We start from the raw sequence: 12,320 nt of genomic DNA on the forward strand, positions 1-12,320 counted from the left end.
TTGGAAACCAGGCGGACAGTAATAAAATTAGCAATCAATCAATCAATCAATTCAATAGGCCATGCTCACTTAAAACAGCGCACCTCCCAGCTGCTTGAAAGTAGGTAAAAAGAAAAAAAAATTGCAAATCAATGAATCAATCCGCGTGATTTTTATTTTGTTCCACAATGACTCATGACCCATCAATTACATCATCAAACATTGTTTAAGCAACTAAGACATTCGCCGTGACAGAATCGTTTTCCATTTAGTCGTTATGACGCTATCAACATATCCATTCAGTCCACCCTCACTTAAAACAGTGCACTTCCCAGTTGCTTCTATAGAAAGGAGAAGAAAGATTAAAAACAATTTTGCAATTAATCAATCAATCAATTTGCGCGATTTTTATTTTGTTCCACAATGACTCATGACCCATCAATTACATCATCCAACATTGTTTAAATAACTAAGACATTCGCCGTGACAGAATCGGTTTATATTTAGTCGTTATGACGCTATCAACATATCCATTTGTTAAAGATTATTGTCCGCCATCTTGTTTTTTCCTAAAAAGCCGCATGGCGGAGTGATAGTAATTCGGTTGTGGGCGGGGCCTGGGACCAAGAGCGTGGAATTATGAAAAATACATACGTGTAAATTGACTGTTTCAGCCAATCAGAATCGAGAAATTTGCATGCCGTTGTATAAACACAGTTAAAGGAATGGCAGACCAGAGACAAGGTTATAACAATGACCGGTATTTTATTCTCAAACAAACGCGCTAGCTGGACAATTGCAATACATACAAACGTGAAGTAGTGTGAAGTAGACGTGAAATAGTGTGAAATATCCCTTTTTAGGTTCTTTCTCTAACCACTCCTTCTTTCAGGAGGGTTAGTTCGATATCAGGTTCTAGGTTGATTGGATCAACACATTTGGTTCGGTTCAGACGTCTCTGAGGTTATCACTATGCTAAAAGCTAGGTTTAAGGTTGGACATTAGATGTATCCCCTTTTCGTGAGTAACTCGTTATCTTTTCTTCTGCAATTGCAGATCAGTAAACTCTATATCAGTTTATCAATTCAGTAAACTATATCAGTTTATCATTTCAATTCGGTAGGTAAGTGTTTAAACATATTAATTTAAACCTTTAAGTGTGCAGGGAATGCAAGTACCTTATTAGGTGAAATTACCCTTTAAACTCTTCCTTTGCAGGTGTAATACGAACAAAGTTCCAATATAAATATTCAAGGTTATAGGAATGTAAATACCTTATTAGGTGAAATGACTCTTTAAACCATCTTTCTTTACAGGAGAACCCTCAGCGATTCAACTATAATCTATATGTTATCAATGAGATTCAAGTATCTTACTGGGTGCATTGACCCTTTAACTCTTCCTCTTTACAGGAGAATTATCAGTAGTTCAAGTATCTTATGCATTTACCCTTTAACTCTCCCTTTTTACAGGAGAATTATCAGTAGTTCGAGTATCTTATTGGGTGCATTTACCCTTTAACTCTCCCTTTTTACAGGAGAATTATCAGTACCCATATATACAATGTGCATCAATCAAATACAAAATACAATATCAAAATACAAAAGGTGAAACAGGGTTAAAAGCCCTTGGAAGTCCTTGTGTTCTCGTTCAATCAGTTTGTATCATAGAAAAGTCGTATAGGTCATAATATCCTTGGAAGTTCTTGTGACTCAAGTTCAATTAGTTCGTTAATTCCTGATCCACTCCCTCACTGGGAATGAGGAAGGTAATTCACAATCCTACCAGACTGTTGAGGCAACAGGGGTAACAGATCAGGCTCCTGGGTATAGCCCTGATCTAGATCTGAGGTTCTTTGGGTTGGCTCGCCATCTTGTGTCAGTCCGGCACACCGCCTCGTCCCGCGTGGGCACACATGATGAGTGGTGGTCGGTCGGGACTCCTGGGAACTCTTCCCGGGGGTGGAAACGGGGTGATAGAAAACCTGGCCTGCGTGACAGGCATTCAGAAAATAAAAGCTATTTACCATCTTTCATTGCCTTATCATCTTTTCATTGCTTTTAGAATGAATAATCAATCAGGCTACTTTTGGCTATGCTAAGCTAAAGTAGGCTACAATATCACAGCACGTGGGAACGTCCATTTGACTTATGCTAAGTTAGGCTAAAGTGCACTAGCACATGCGAACATTCCTCACATTCCATATTAAACTCTCAAAAGTCAAAATGTATATAGACCATGTTCTTATCACATCTTATCTTATCTTATCAATACAATTATAAGTATTTCTGAAATGGTTTCTTTCTAGTTTTCATTTAACCAAATTGAGCTTGGAGCTTCGCTAGCATGACTCAGGATGAAGCTACATTATTAGCTGATTAGCATTGAGCTAGCGATTTTGTACATTCGACAATGAAACAGCACAATATTGATAAAACTCACCAAAACCGCTTCTGGAAGTGGTATGTTCTTTAACAGCAACAACCTCTTCGGTTTCGTAACTGGGGGAATCTTTTATGACTGTTTGATAACTATTTCGTGGTGCTGGTTCATTTCGGTTCCATCAGTATCAATCTATGATCTCCTTCTGCCTGAGGCGAGGCGTGAACTGCACACCTAACTCACGTTCTGAGGTAACTTAAAGGGGCAGTGAGGCAATTCAAAGGATTTCGTCAAAAGTGTTGTTAACCTCACATGAGGTAACTTAAAGGGGCAGTGAGGCAATTCAAAGGATTTGGTCAAAAGCGTTGTTAACCTCACATGAATATACATATGACCCAATAACATTAACTATTTATGTTCTTACACAATAGCATTAACTAATTTATGTTCTTATTCAATGGCATTAACTATTTATGTTCCTATAACTAAATAGTTATGAATCTGAAACCTGGGTTACATGGTCACATTTTTGTATAGACAAATATTTTGGTGAAGTTTGATCAAACATTTGGCAAAATAGTCAATGCTGTGCATACCCCTGTCTAAGTACAGTATGACACTGAATGCCCTTGCAGACTGGTGTTTGACATATCCGAACACCATTTGAAACATGTGATGTCAATGTTGGTAGCATTTGAAGGAGGACTTATAGATAGACATATAGACATATAGATTTTAATAGATTTAGCATATTTAGAAAAATAGAGTGACTTCATAATTGACCATAGGTACCAGCATATGAAAGTTTCATCTCATTCTGGTGAGCAACCTCAGAAGATTACAGACCTCTAGCAAATACTACTTGATGCAAGATTTCAGCTTGAGGCTGCTGCTATAGCGCCACCATCAGGACTATTGCCCCATATTTAAGTTATATTAGTTTTGCATAGGAATTTGACATTTATTTGAAGGATAAACCCCTTGAGATATGCTATCTAGTTTTCGAGGGGGTCCTTAATTAAATGGACCTGTGTGTACTGTTTTGTACATTTTCATGCATAGGAATTTATTGGCAAAACGTTGCCCCCCTAAGGAGCGATTTTCAAATGTTTTTGCCCTCATGATCATATACATTCACCCAACATGTCTACTGAATATCATAATGATTGTTTACAATATGGATGACTTATGGGCAAATTTGCACTAAGAGACACCCTTCGTCAAAGTTTGTCAGTTGACAGCGTAGGCCAGTGGCGGCTCGCCACTAGGGGTGCTCGGGCGCCGACCCCCCTGGTGAACCCTGGTTAAAATGAGAGAAGAACAAGAATTTTGTTTTGTTTTTTGTTTTATAGCCCTATAAATAATATAAACATGTTTAAAATGAATAATATTTACTAATTTTAAGTATGTTTGTGTTTCCAATGCACAATATAACGTTAATATATCAAATAAAAAATAATCGTTTTCCTGAACAGGAAGTGACTCACTCCTGCCGCATTTCTCCTGCCGCATTTCTCCTAGCCGTATTTCTCGGCCCGGGCTAGATGCAATAGCGCTCTGAGTGCGCGTCACTGTTTCATCGCTGTATCCGTCGCAGCCAATCAGTGCGTAACACGCTGTGCGTTGAAATATGATGTTTATGATGGAAGCCGGGCGCGATTTGAAGCGGTCTAGGCAAGCAGCCTTAGCAGCGTCAAGAATTTCCGTAGCCGCATTTCGCGGAGACACTCTCTGATTGGCCGACGTCAGTTTTTTTTCCGTAGCCGCATTTCACGGAGACGCTCTCTGATTGGCCGACGCCAGTTTCTACACTGGTTAAGCTTTCGAAGTAGGTTAAGGAGGTAACGTTAGAGTTTGTCTTAGAGCGTTCTTTCGACGGTTAAGCTTAGGCACTCTTTCAAAGTTGGTTAAGGTTAGAGTTTGTCTTAGAGCATGGTGATAGAACGCCAGGTAGTTTGCAGGCTGTTCGACGCGGAAATGGGCAAAGACACAGCTCGTTCATTGAATTCATCACAGTACTGTTGTGTTGTGCTAACAAGCTAATCTGGATGCAGTCTGGACAGAGTGGATAACTGGATATACATCAACAGTCTGGGGACAACAGTGGACATTATACACTTTATCAAGCCCTCCTCAACCACGTAAACAGTGAGTTAATTCGGTCTCTCTCTCTCTCTCTCTCTCTCTCTCTCTCTCTCGCTCTCTCCATCCCTCTCTCTCTCTCTCTCTCTCTCTCTCGCTCGCTCTCTCTCTCTCTCTCTCTCTCTCTCTCTCTCTCTCTCTCTCTCTCTCTCACTCTCTCTCTCTCTCTCTCTCTCTCTCGCTCTCTCTCTCCCTCTCTCTCTCCCTCTCTCTCTCTCTCTCTCTCTCTCTCTCCTCTCTCTCTCTCTCTCTCTCTCTCTCGCTCTCCTCGCTCTCTCTCTCTCTCTCTCTCTCTCTCTCTCTCTCTCTCTCTCTCTCTCTCTCTCTCTCTCACAATCCTGTGTCTCCGAGAAATGCGGCTACGGAAAGTATTGACGGTGCTGCCTTGCTGAGATGATAATAGCGCTTCAAAACGCGCTGCTGTGTTGTGAACTATAACATTAATTTAGCTGCTGCTGATGCATAATGTATGAATGAATGAATGAATGGTGAGTTGTTTAAAATGACAACATATACATGTGTTAATTATTTTATTGGATTGATCCGAGAGACAGAGAGAGAGATTGCTCCAGAGCATTTATTAACGTTACCGTTACATTTTCAACTCGACCTAACGTGAACCCCCTGCGAGTCTGCGACCCCCCAACAGTAGATAGTACGAGCCGCCACTGGCGTAGGCAGTTCAGTATGGCAGAAATGGGTCGTCCCAGTGGCTGATCTAACTAACTTATGGTGTGGGAGTTATGGCCTTTTAAGCATGACCCTTTAGTATAGCGCCCGCATCTGGCCAACATAGATGATTTGTAGTGCTTGAGTAGTGGGGGGGCCATAGGAACTGACCTACCTGGTTGGTCTAGATAGCCTATTTTACCAGAGGAAAATCTGAATAATAGATACATACCAAAACTTCATACCAAGTTTTAATAATATAACATATTTCAAGGCAGAAATTCTGTGATATTCACATTTGTGGTCTAAATGTGGTGCTAAAGCAATGTCCAAACATGAGACAATTCAAACTGATGTATAAGGAAATTATGTTCACAAGGTACAGGGATGAGGTAGGGACTTGATATTCACGGGTGTTTAAATTTTTATTTTGTTTTCTATTTTATTTTTATTTTATTTTATACATATATAGTTTTTGTTTTTTGTTTTGCATATATATATATATTTTTTTCTTTTCTTTTTTATGTTTAAAATAGTACACTCATTTGAGTAGTGGAAAAGGGGTAGGATTAAATAAGTGTATACTTCTTCCTACTCCTTTTCGAACATGCAGATTGAGTTGTTTTTCTTTTTTTTGTTATTGTTTGTTGTATTCATTGCATGTTCGAAATAAAGACTTCAAATCAAATAAAAAAAAAATCTAAATTTACATCCTATGCTACTGTACATATTCAGAGTCAAACATATCTCTGATTGTCTCACTGTGTTGTACGATTTTGTAAGGGGGGTGTTCTATTGACATGTTGCTAAAAATAACTTGATGCCTCGAGGGATTACAGTTATTGTTGAGCAAGAAAATGACAAATAGCTCCCTATCTACATTCACTTGTAGAAAATGCTTGAAAAATGCTTGAATACCTGACTTCCCTCCACACGGTCTGCATCCTTCATTATCCCATTAACCCTTTCACTACCACACTAGTGATAGGGTTAACCATCTGTAGTGTGGTAGTGAAAGGTTAACCTTCTGTAGTGTGGTAGTGAAAGGGTTAAGCTTTGTACATGCATGACTGTCACTGTGAGACAATATCACACCAAAGTCAAAATATATATTTCCCTTTCATGCCATCTGTTTTCAACTGTTTGCCACAGCTAAACAGGGGAAGTGTGTGATACAAAACAATGATGTTTCTCTTGTCTCATTTTCAGACTGACCATAAATGCAGAATGTCAATTGCAGCTACATAATTTTCCTATGGACGAGCACTCCTGTCCGCTCATCTTCTCCAGCTGTGAGTACACCTTGGCTAGACCTATCAGTCTATCGATTGACCTATATTAAGCCCTGCCCTCTTTTCTCGATCCTCATATCACAGCTGTCACTTTGCAAAGGGGCGCAATCACAGTTGTGATTGGAAAAGAGAAAAGAGAGCGGGGTTTGAGATCCTCATTTGATGTGCACCGGCATTCTATGTCAAGTCTTATGTATACCACTTTCAGTACAGTACACAGGTACCACATTTACAGGTACCACGTTCACGCATGGTTGGCTTGTACTATGTGGTATCTTGTGCAGCAAATAGCCTTCTCTATCAAGTTCCAGCTGACAATGTTTTTCAGATGAAATTAAAATGTATATTTTTAGCACAGCAGGTAGTGAGCTGTCTCTGACTGCTTTGGCCGGTGAATCTGACATCAGTAGGCTGTGCTGCTTGTTCCTGTATCTCCACAGAAACAGACTCTGTCCCAAGAGAAATAATTACAGGACTGACATTTCCTGTTATGGCCGACAATCAATGTTTACCGTTAGGTCTGTATCTAAAGAAAATGATTAAATAAAAATAGGTTTCTTCTACCTATTGCACATGCTGAAAGTGATATCACATGAAAAACACAGTACAATTTAATCATCTGTCTTTATTTCTGTTTCTGCTGTATATTTGAATGCTGTTGTGGGTGTATAAGTACCCCCCTGCGCAGCCAGACAGAGAAATAATTATCAGTTTTTCACGTCTGACCAGCTCTGCTCATCGTACCAATGCAGATATATTTAAAAAATCACTATCATCTGGCTGGTAATGGGACCTGCTAAAGCCTCTGACCTGCAGAACTAATGAATGGTAACATAATGATTGCTATGCTAAGCATATTAAAGCTGGCATCATCAATAACCACAGAGGCCTAAACTGCATCTTATATATCTGTCCCTATGTGTTTAACTGGAACGTGATCCTAACTAAAGCTGGTGAATGTGTGCTAATGGTCGGTACTTACCACCAGCCAGGTGAAGGATGACGTGGTGAAGGGTCTCCACAGAGCCTGGCTCAGAGCTATCCCACGAGCGGACGCCACATCAGCTTTTCAATGGTGGAGTTCAAGGTTTTGATGGTGAATGAATGAATGACTTTATTTGACAATATAAAAATAAACATGTGACAGAAGAGCACAGTCAGGATATACTGCCAATGATAAAACACAAAAAAGCGCAGAGCTTATTTCCATTGTGGTCCTTGTAGGGGGTGGGGGAGTGTGATGCTTAATACATGCATCATACAAAACGTGACATCACAACACATCACATATACCATTTAACATTTATATACATACAGACTCATACAACATGCAATGGTGCATTAAGCTAAATGTCTAGGTCAAGTATAGTCCCTTTTGAGCCATATGTCTTCAGGCTGGACTTGAATCTAACGGCATTGTCTATGATTTTCAGTTCACTGGGCAGACTATTCCAATAGACAGCTGCTGAATACAGAAAAGACTCCTTCCCCATACAGCTCCTGAATCTGACTGGCACAAAGTCAGTTGAGCTGCGCCTAGTTTGGTATGCATGGGTGTCTCTGATTCAGTTGAAGTAGTTGTTAAAGTACACTGGCACTACCCCGTGCACTATTCTGTGAACTAGGCACATCCCTATCTGATTTACTCTGTCTTCCACCTTAAGCCATCTCATGATCTCAAAGTGAGATGGGTCAAGGTGGGTTCGGGCAGGTAGCCTTAGTATTACCCTGATTAGCTTGTTTTGTGATGTCTGTAGTTTTATTTTCTGACTTTTGGGGGCACTGTTGTACCAGGAGCCACACGCATAGTCATAGTGACACTGTATGAGAGCTCCAGCAAGAATCTTCATCGCTGACTGATCTAAAAAATTAGAGATTCTGGCTAGGTATCTAGTCCTGTTATTTATCTTTGTAAGTGCTTGGTGAGCCATGCTTTCCCCTGATAAGCTGTTTTCCAGGACGCAACCGAGATATTTCACAGATGTTTTGTCTGTGAGAACAGTATCTCCTATTCTAATGTTAAAACCTGGCGATTTTCTGAGCCTGACCTTTGACCCGAATAGAATGGACTCAGTCTTCCCCACGTGGAGGGACAGCTTGTTGTGGCCTAGCCAGTCGCTAACCTTCTCTAGTTCTGCACTCAATGTCTGCTCAACCACTTGTTTGTCTTTGTGAGACACTAGTAAGGCGGAGTCATCTGCGTATAAAAAAAGGTCACATGAGCAAGCTGCTTTCAGGTCATTTATATACAGGAGAAAGAGGATATTAGGTGATATTGTTGGGTGTGTTCTTGATGAGGCAGTACTGTAGATTCAGAATCAGATTCTTCAGATGATTTTATTGTCACAGCTATACATATATAATATACAACAAACCATACAATACAAGGTAAAAGAAACAGTGGATAAATAAAAACAAGTATTATATACATTCTATATTGTAAGTAGCAGCAGTGTGTCCGTGTAATAAGTGTGCTTGTGTCACAAAGTCACTTAAGGTGCTTTTGTGTGTATGCTCATGTGATCATTTAGAGTCTGTCCGTCAGTAGTCTGTTTGCCCGGTGGAAGTAGCTGTTCAGTGTTCTTTTGGATGTGGACCTAAGACTGCGGTACCGTCTGCCAGACGGCATGAGCTCAAACAGTTTGGGGCTGGGGTTTTTCTGGATCCTGTGTGCCTTGCTGACGCACCGCTCTGTGAATACACTGGCTATGGTGGGTAGCTTGCTGTATGTTGGTGATTAAAGGACAACAAACAGGAAAACAAGAAAAGAAACACAAGAGGGAATAAAGGAAGGCCCAACCTGGTTCTGGTTGCAGATGGCACACACACACACCTGTTTACATCTCAACCATTTATCAGCAGTCAAGGTCCAGTTGAACCGTTAGTCCCTGACGTGTGAAAAGAAGTGACAATTAGCGTGGCTGGGTGGCGCAGTGGTCTAAGCGCTTGTCACCAACGCAAGAGACACCGGTATCGAATCCGGCTGTCAGCGTTGCCTCCGGCTTTGCCGGCCGTCATACTGGCTCAATTGGCAGAGTCAGTGGGAGGGAAGCCGGTGGGGTGGTATTCTGGTCGTTGTAAACAGCGACTCCTACAGGTCGGTCAGGGCGCCTGCACAGCAAAGAAGGGATTTGTTGAAGGTAGTGTGACCTCCCACGCATTACACTTCACCAATGAGAGTCCACGCTGGCAGATGAAAAGAGGTTGCTAGCTGTCTCCTATGTGACGGAGGAAGCATCTGATAGACTTCAGGACTCCCTAGACCGACCAGTGGGGGGCACATGCGAGCAACGACCAGGAAGGGGAGGGGGGAATTGGCATAACGATGAAATTGCTTGTCGTCAGCTGCATCAAATTAGCTGACGACACAGTAGTGGTGGGCCTGATCTCTGCAAACGACGAGAGGGCCTACCTGGAAGAGGTAAAGGTTCTAGCGAGATGGTGTCAAGAGAACAGCCTCTCCCTGAACGTCAGCAAAACAAAAGAGATGATTGTGGACTTTTATTTTTAAGTACCTCGGAGTCCACATATCCGAGGACTTGACATGGACCACACACATTGACAGTGTTATCAAGAAGGCACGACAACGCCTCTACTTCCTTAGGCGCCTAAGGAAGTTCAAAGGGAGTCAGAATATCCTCAAGAACTTCTACTCATGCACAATAGAGAGCATCCTGACTGGCAATATCACCTCCTGGTTTGGGAATAGCACTGCACAAGACCGTAGCAGACTACAGAGAGTGGCCCGTTCAGCCGAACGCACAATTGGAGGGGGGTTTCCCACTCTCCAAGACATTTACAACAAGCGCTGCATGGGTAAGGCTAAGAGAATAATCAAAGACCCCAGCCACCCAAACAACTGCCTCTTTGAACTGCTGCGGTCAGGCAAGCGATACCAGAGTCTCATGGCCAGTGGTGCAGTGGCAAATTGACAGTAGGTCAAACGCTCCACGCGCGTGCGCGTGCGCGCGCATGCACAGTTTTTTTTGGCTGCTCTCGTCCTGCAGCTGGATACTATTGCCTCACAGCGCGGCCGTCAGCGCGCGGCCCAGAGAACGCCGCTGGCTCTGCGGCTCTGCAGCTGCATGCTTCTCCGGGAGTCCGTGTAATGCCATGTAAAAAGCGATTGCGCGTACTTCAGCCTCAGTGAGTGAGGTATCACCAAGTGATACCGAGTGATACCAGCACTGCAACACTGCTCATGGCAAGCACAGAGAGACTCAGAAGGAGCTTCTATCCCCAGGCCATCAGGATGCTCAATGAACAATGAACAATAACAGACCATCAAATACACCCACAACACACACATCCACACGCACACACTCACTTTAAATAAACAACACACTTTAGCATCCACTTTACCCACTTTAGACACTAACACACTTATATTTATTTATGAGATTTATCAATCTCATGCACCTCATTGCACCTCACCACCACAAGGTGGCACCACAAGCTAAGCTATACCTCACCATTTCTACACTGTACCGTATCTGCATTATATAGACTGTACATATACTGTATATATGTATATTGACATTTTTTGTTTTGTTTACACTTGTTTACGTACTTGACTTTCTATTTTATACTTATATTATACTATTTTATACTATCTTGTTATTTTATCTAGCACACTCTCAGGAGCAAAACAGAAAGAAGCATTTCATGCAAAAGTATTCTGTATTTCTGTATGACAACTAATAAAGAAACTTGAACTTTAACTTGGGATGGGAGAAAATCTGAGAAAAACAGGAGAAAAAGTGGATACAAAAAAAAAAAGACAATTATGAGAGATAATATTAAAAACAGATCTTAACATTATACTACTTCATTATTGGAATGACATTTTGGAATCTATGGAACCCATTCTAATAACTGGCTGGTCCTTAACTCATTGGGCGCCAGACCCAAGTAAAGTCGAGTTATCTCGCCAGCGGTTGAGCGCCATACCCGAGTATAGTCGGTGTCATGTACAAAGGTCTGATGACCACACAGAACAGTAACTGGAGCAGGCTGCACATGAACAAAAAACAGCCCCTCTCAGTAAATGCTTTTAAAGCCCAGTCCCGGGCAGGTAAAGAAGTAAACACAAGACGTTTTCCAAATAGTAAATTATATATTTATGGTGATAGGGATTAAAACCTCCACCATAGTGCACAGGGAAAAAGGGTAGGGGAGGACAAACAGGATATACATATAAACAAACAAACACTTAGCAAAATAATAATACTGTGTCAGTCATGGGACACAAAAGAAACCACACGGTATCACTTCCAAGTTCAGCTAGCTGAGAGGGCAACCTCCTCACTCCACTCTGAGACGTGGCAGTGATTCAAAAGAGGCGCCCCATGTGTGTGTCATCTTCCATGCTATATCCACTCATCCAACTGACTGCCCACAGGTGCACCAAGCAGGTGCAATCAGCTCAATCAGGGGGATGAGTGGTATCTGGGAAAGGGAGAAAGAAACAGGATTAGAAGATGACACATCACACAAACAAAAATAACATAACACATACTAAATATACTAACCTGATGTTACATGGTGTTAAAAATATGGCAATAATGATAATGAACAACCCACGTACGTTTTCATCGTTTTTTCATTTATTCGGTTTTTTTATTCTATGCAATGTCACGGACCTCTGTGTTACCATAGGAAATCATTCTGAGATCCCTAGAGTGCAATACCGGCCGCATCCTGCCCACCCTTTGAAACCTTATTTCACACTGTGTGTTACATCATATGGTCCTGGCAGAGAATTTAGATCAAGCCAAGTAAATCGCTTCATCCGACCACTTCGAAACGCGTTCAGCACATTTGAGGCATATCTTGTGCCACTTCATGTCAGGGACC

At 41.6% G+C, this 12,320-nt stretch overlaps 1 protein-coding gene across 1 annotated transcript in view; it reads left to right on the top strand.

The window, feature by feature from the left end:
* gabrg3 (gamma-aminobutyric acid type A receptor subunit gamma3) overlaps positions 1-12,320 on the top strand; it is a gene marked incomplete at both ends in the record, with an annotated part of 449,762 nt that overhangs the window by 361,056 nt on the left and 76,386 nt on the right. The window contains one exon of the mRNA XM_084337932.1: positions 6,382-6,464. Within this exon, the coding sequence (XP_084194058.1) occupies positions 6,382-6,464 (83 nt within the window). The remainder of the gene's footprint in view (positions 1-6,381; positions 6,465-12,320) is intronic.

The sequence above is a fragment of the Notolepis coatsorum genome (genome assembly GCF_963971535.1).
Source record: "Notolepis coatsorum genome assembly, chromosome: 2".
NCBI classification, from domain to species: Eukaryota; Metazoa; Chordata; class Actinopteri; order Aulopiformes; family Paralepididae; genus Notolepis; species Notolepis coatsorum.